At 39.6% G+C, this 6,829-nt stretch overlaps 1 protein-coding gene across 1 annotated transcript; it reads left to right on the top strand.

Moving 5' to 3' along the window:
- Window positions 1-1,652: 1,652 nt before the first annotated feature.
- LOC135676621 (probable carboxylesterase 11) lies at window positions 1,653-6,481 on the top strand. The gene is made up of 2 exons (XM_065188001.1): window positions 1,653-2,591; window positions 5,652-6,481. Exons 1-2 carry the CDS (start codon window positions 1,780-1,782, stop codon window positions 6,187-6,189), a joined length of 1,350 nt encoding a protein of 449 aa, XP_065044073.1. The 5' UTR covers window positions 1,653-1,779; the 3' UTR covers window positions 6,190-6,481.
- Window positions 6,482-6,829: the final 348 nt, after the last annotated feature.

The raw sequence follows: 6,829 nt of genomic DNA, 5'->3' as shown, positions 1-6,829 counted from the left end.
AAATAATATTCATCAATTTTTCTTCAATTTAATTTATACTAAATAGTTCAATAATAAAATAACAATCATAATAATTATTAAAAATTAATCAACAAAAAAAACACATATAATAATAATGATAACATATAAATCATAATGAAATGAATATCCAAAAACAATAATTAGATTTTATTTACCATAGGTAAAAAATATAATCAATAATTCATATGAGAAAACAATAAAACTAAATCATAATTTATATATTTTTTAGTCAAAGATTAATTCCAATCAAATAATCAAAATATAATCATGATTAAATTTAATCATAATGATAATGAATCATATTTATCAATTTTACAATTGAGAATATAAATTAGAATTCTCAAATTCATAAGGGTAAAACTATAAAGATTTGACAGGACATAAATTAGAATTATAAAATTATAAAGGGTAGAATTATAATTTGATAAAACTACCTCGAGGGCAAAACCATAAATATGCCAAAACCCTAACTTGCATGCAGCGTTGCCATTGACCGTGCGCGATTGCAGACACCTGTGAGTGCAGCACTATCATTGCCCGCGCACAACTGCTGCGGCGGTTCCTGCCCGCGCGCGGCGTTACCGCCATGGGGCCGCCTCTGCTAGCGCACAGTAGTTGCGATGGTTCTTGCCCGCGCTGGCTGCCACCTTGGGGTCGCCTTTGCTTGTGTGTGATCGCTACAACGGTTCCTACTTGCGCGTGGCTGCCACCTGGGCGGGGTTGCCGACACCTACACACGACTGGCCGCGGTTGCCGCCAACGCATGGCCGCTACCTAATGCAATTGTCTACCCTCATGTGGCCACCGCATGGACGCGGGTTCTGCTCGTGTGTGGCCTTCGCATGGATGCGGTGTGCCTAGTGTAGCAGAATCACTAGTTGTACGCAGCAAGGTCAACGACGACTATTGTAGCTTCACGATCATTAGAGAATAGGTATTATTTATGCATCGTAAACAAAATAATAGATCTAATATATTTAATCTCAAGAACCTAGGCTCTGATACCAATTTTAAGCATAAAATCTGTAATATATTGTATTAAATACAAATCTTTGTTTGATCTGCAAAGGCATTGTCTTTAATCAAAGATCGCTGTGAATCTGTAAAAAGAACTAGATCTTTCTCCTCTCTTCCTAAAAAGACTATAATCCCTCAAGATAACCTCTCTATTTTCTTGTTCTTCTTGTCTTCAATCTCGTCCTGTCTATTTATAGGCGAAATAGACAAGAGCAAAGGGTCTATAATAAGTAATTATGAGAGTTCCTCCCATCAAGGTTATCTCCTAAATAATCATACTTTAAGTATACTTCTTTTTATTGGTAAATATATTTTATCAGAATCCAATTAGTTATATTATATATATCTTATTCAATTATAAAAAATCTGCGCACTAAGAATTATATTTTTATCTTTTTAACTTAATTATATATTTCATAATATAAATCTGATTCAGATATTTATATGTTATTAAGTGAATGCACTTCTTCCAGCAGTCCAAGTAGTGACTCTGTTGCAGCAGCCGTCACTGGGCCCACATACCTTAACCCCTTCAGGTACGTGACAGCCAATGGCCGATGTAAAAATCGCAGCGACAGGCCCGCTCTATTTATCTCGCAGCAAGTCCTTTTCCTTCTTCCTGTAGATTGAGGCAAACATCTCACGGTTGCCAACCCCCAAATCACCCACCGACACACATCCGGAAAGGATCGCCTCACAGCAGATCTCTGCGATAAGAGAGAGAGAGAGAGAGAGAGAGTGATGCCGAGCGTGGCGGTGAAGCTCTACAGCGTGTTCTTCAAGCTCCTCCTGAAGCACAAGCTGCAGCAGCGCCTGCAGATGGAGGACGCGGCGAGCCCCTTTGGCGTCATCTCCCGCCCGGAGGAGTCCACCGCCCCGGCCAACCCCTCCTTCGGCCCCGACGGGGTCGCCACCAAGGACATTCACATCGACCCCCTCACCGCCCTCTCCATCCGCATCTTCCTCCCGGACCCCGCCCTCGACCGCGTTGGCACCAAGCCACGCCAAGCCCCTGATCAGGACCGCCGCAACAGCTACGGCGGCGCCTGTGCCACCCCCCCGCCCGACCATACCCGCCGCAGCAGCTATGACGGCCCCGGATCCCAGAACGGCAATGGAGCCGCTGCGGCTGAGACTGCCGCCACGGGGACCTACAGGGGATACCTGCCCTCTGTCGTGGATGCGCGTCATCGGACTGGCAGATCGAAGAAGTTGCCCATCGTCGTCCAGTTTCATGGAGGCGGGTTCATTGCCGGGAGCAATACTTCGACCGCGAATGATTTCTTCTGCAGACGGATCGCTAAGTTGTGCGATGCCGTAGTGATTTCGGTTGGGTATAGGCTGGCGCCAGAGAGTCGGTATCCTGCTGCATTTGAGGATGGGTTGAAGGTGCTGTATTGGTTGGGGAAGCAGGCAAAATTAGTGGAATGTAGGATGTCGATGGGGACTGCCAGGGGATTAGGGGTTGGAGAGGTGAGGAGATCCCAGATCGTTGATACATTTGGGGCTTCCACTGTGGAACCATGGCTAGCAGCTCATGGTGATCCTTCCAGGTGAATCTTCTTCTTAGGGTTGTGTTGGTCCTAGGTAATTATTTCTGTTAGCTCTATGCCACAGAATTTGATCTCAAGAAGATAATGCCTAAAATTAGTTCTCTTTCGTGGTTATTTGTTTATCTTCTCATTGTTGGAGGATCTTCAGATGGAATGATATCTAAGCTTCTGGACTTGGTTGGTGTATGTGAATAACATAGATGAAAATAGTGGCTGACATATGGATCACTGCTTATATACTTTTGTGAAGTTGCTTTGGACTGGAACCCCAATTAGAGATAATTCAGATGCACATCTGATGACTTTACTGCATGAACTTTGGCACTCGGTAATGTAGTTGTGCATGACATGAAGTAACATTTAAAAAGTTGGCATTAAACATGCATATATGCAGTAAAGTATTGATTCACCTAGGAAACATTAGTTACATAGGGAACTTTGTGAACCATTAATGGAGGATTTAGTTTGGCACTTGAGTTATAAATTGTTGGTAACTTATAACTTGTGCCAGACACAACAACTGAATGAGCAAGGTGAAATTCTTGAGCTTAACTTTAAATGCAAGATTTTTTAAACAGCTTGTTAATGAAATCAAATGGAATGGGTGTGTGGCTACATATTATTGTGTAAGACACATTTTGAAAGATTTATTATGAAATACTTGCATCATGGAAAATGAACACAAGATTTTTAGCCCAAAGATTTGTGTGCTCATATGCATTTTTGATATGCGAGGCACAAGATTTGATATGAATGAAGAATTTGGGATCTACACAGTTGGTTTTTTTTTTTGTTGCTAAGTTTAACTCACAACAAAATGGTGATGCTTACCATTTGGCAAGTATTTAAATGCTGAACTGAATGTATATACTTATCGTGGTTTCATGTTTTTGCTGCATACATGCAATTTATTGGCTGCAATTCTTCTTAGATGGGAATGATGGCATATCGGAAAGAACAGAAGTTTCGGAGGTTTTGTTTAAATAAATACGGGGAGAAGTTGTTCAATATGCAGAGTCAAACACTGTTCTGATTATTTGTTTCTTACATCTAAGAATTCAAAGAGAATTTCAGAAGCCAAGTATGTTATGGAATATAGATGCTGCACCGAAGTCTAAATAAGATGATGGACTTAAGTCTTTAATTGTAGTCATTTTTATAGACTAAAAATGTAAGACCGATGTTTTTCTGGTGACCAATTTCAGACAAGCAATTGGTTTTTTATTGAAAGTAAGAACATAATGTCTTTTTTTTTTTTAGCATTGTTTCATTGTACTTTTTTTGGACATCTTGAAAGATTGTGTTTCATTTTCTCTGAGGTCTAGCATAGTGCTTGCATCATATGTTATGTCAACTGCCCAGTACGTCACATGCCTATAATTGAGACGAGTATAACTTAAAGTAAATGCCTAATGTGTACTTTCTTAATGGATCTTAAGAATCTGAATTGTTAAGTGGTGATTGAGTTGTATTTTGAGCATGAGATGTTCAATAAAACCCTTGGGGTAAACCACTCACATCATGTTTGCTAATTCAATCTGACCAAGTTGGGCTGACACATATCTTGTTCTGTCACCTGTGTCGTGTTGACTTGGACTCCATAGTTGTTACCTGAACAACATGTTATGTTAAAGAAAAGTGGCAACTTGAGATTATGGAAAAGGATTGGATGAGTAGTTCGGGGGATGATGGATGGGACAGACACTAAATTCTGTGCAAAGCATCCATACTCTTAGTAATTAAATAAAGATACCTTTACCTTAGATATTTTTATATGACAAATGAGAAACTGGAAAGAATAGGATTTCACTTCTCAGTAAACAAGTATTTTTTCTTCTTTTTTTCTTTTTTGATTTTCTTTTTGTTGTCTGTGTTTCTATTTATTTATTTTTGTTTTCAGAGGGTGGAAGTTTGAGATGTGTGAACAGAATAAGATCACTTTTTTTTTGTAAAATGATCTTTGTTTCTGTATAGTTCTTGACCTATTTGGTTTTCTAGGGGAATGTGCACCTTTAGATTGGTTGCTAATGAAGATCATGGTAGAAACTGGCAATAAGACTGAGAGTTTGAATTGTTAAAACGTAAAAGCAGTATAAGTAGGTGAGTCTCTTAGGTTGAATTTTTGCAGATCAACAAGGCGCAATAACCAACTTTTATTCTGCTTGCCACAAAAATGCCAAGCCTAAGTATCAATTTATATTCCAATTATGTTTTTTAACCAGTTGGAAGTGTTGGTATCAGCAATCTTGCAGGTCCTTTGGTTTTGGTAGTTGTGGTTTTATGGACTATTGACAGGTTTTGCCTGTTCAGCTGATTCATATTGGACTTGGTGGTTTTTAATTGAACATTAACAGATATAATTATATAAAAATAATAGAACACCATTAGTTGCTTTTGAAACTATTAATCTGGATCTGAACCAAAAGTTTGAAGGAGTTTTGAGTTAGGTCCAGCTGATCCAAATCCATTGTGCAGCTTCTTTTCATCTTAATGTTTGTTTTATTTGTTTATTTGATATGCTCAAGGTTTTCATGCTGGTTTTATTGGCCTGTGCCATTAGCTTGGGCACTGGCACCATGTTGTTCATGCTAGTGCTGTGCTCGTATACGTACGATAAGCTATGTGACTATGCATGTGATAGACACAGCACATATGTGGCACTTGGAGACATGCAACAGCACATTGCTTTCTGGTCTGAATCTGCATGCATATGTTGTGGTTGCTGTTTGCAACATTTGTTTCAAGTTTGCTGATACTTAGTAGCTGCTGATACTATCTTCAGCTACTATTTGTTGAATATCATGACAACTCTTTAAATTAGTCCTCCTTTAAGCAACTATGAACCTCTCATAAGTTATATTGGTGAGAGACTCATGCACTGCACCGTCTGCCTTTTAAACAACTATGAGATGTTTAATTGTAATTGTTCGGTATGTTCCGTTAAATTCTTCAGATATTTTAATATTTGGTGACCTGTTAGTGTATCTCTAAAGGTAATAGCTATTACATCTGCAGCTATAGCATTTGACCTATTGGCTTCTGGCTGCTGTGTTGAAACAGATGTGTTCTACTTGGTGTAAGCTGTGGAGCTAATATTGCAGATCATGTGGCTCGTAAAGTAGTTGATGCAGGAAAACTCGCCGAGCCAGTTAGGGTTGTTGCTCAAGTTCTGATGTGTCCCTTCTTCATTGGATGCGTCTCCACCCGTTCTGAGATAAAGCTAGCAAATTCTTACTTCTATGACAAATCTTCGTGTGTGCTTGCTTGGAAGTTGTTCTTACCAGAGGATGAGTTTAGTTTAGACCATCCAGCTGCAAATCCTCTCGTTCCAGGTAGGGGACCTCCATTGAAATGTATGCCTCCGACCCTCACAGTGGTTGCAGAGCATGATTGGATGAGGGACCGTGCAATTGCATATTCCGAGGAGCTTCGCAAGGTAAATGTTGACGCACCAGTCCTTGAATACAAAGATGCAGTTCATGAATTTGCCACGCTCGACATGCTCCTCAAAACTCCACAGGCGCAGGCCTGCACGGAGGACATTGCAATATGGGTGAAGAAGTATATATCGATCCGTGGACATGAATTCTCATATTAGATGCCACAATTTTGTGACTTTGATATCAGGGAAGGGCATTGCTGCAATTTTCTTTGCAGGGGCTGTACGTTTGTTTAGCTGCATCTGGTTGGCACGGTTGATGTGGTCAATTCTTTTATGATCTTCATTCTTATATGGTGTAAGATGTGAAGAACAGGCTCATTAAATGTAATGCTGTTTCCCTTTGTTCCCATTATCACTCCACAAGAACTATGAGACATTTCTTCTTCATTGCGTACTTGGTGATGAAATTTGGATGTATATATATTTTATTTTGATCATAGTTTGATAATCCTCTTTATGCTGATAGCGATTGTGGATGTTAGTTTAATTTAATCCTTGCCAAAACATTTTGGTATATGGATAGATAATTACGAAACGAGCACTTTGGTTTGCTCGATGTTCTTTTCTTTGATGGTCTTTGGTTGGTTAATTCATATGAGAGTCCGATCTGAAAAAACATGTATGAGTCTTTATTTTTGATCCAATGTACTAGGACTTGGCATGGGTGCTGATTTGGAGTCAATTAGGATTAGGATCCTTCTCTGTCTTTGTCCCAGGATTGTGTTGACTAAATTGTCGTCCGCTTCTACTTCTGAATCACATCAAAACCTATAAAATTGGATTGGGAGCATTTCGG

The sequence above is a fragment of the Musa acuminata genome, chromosome BXJ1-6, assembly GCF_036884655.1.
Source record: "Musa acuminata AAA Group cultivar baxijiao chromosome BXJ1-6, Cavendish_Baxijiao_AAA, whole genome shotgun sequence".
Classification (NCBI taxonomy): domain Eukaryota; kingdom Viridiplantae; phylum Streptophyta; class Magnoliopsida; order Zingiberales; family Musaceae; genus Musa; species Musa acuminata.
The sequence above is the reverse complement of the archived record's forward strand: the minus strand, read 5'-3'. Positions and strand labels throughout refer to the sequence as shown.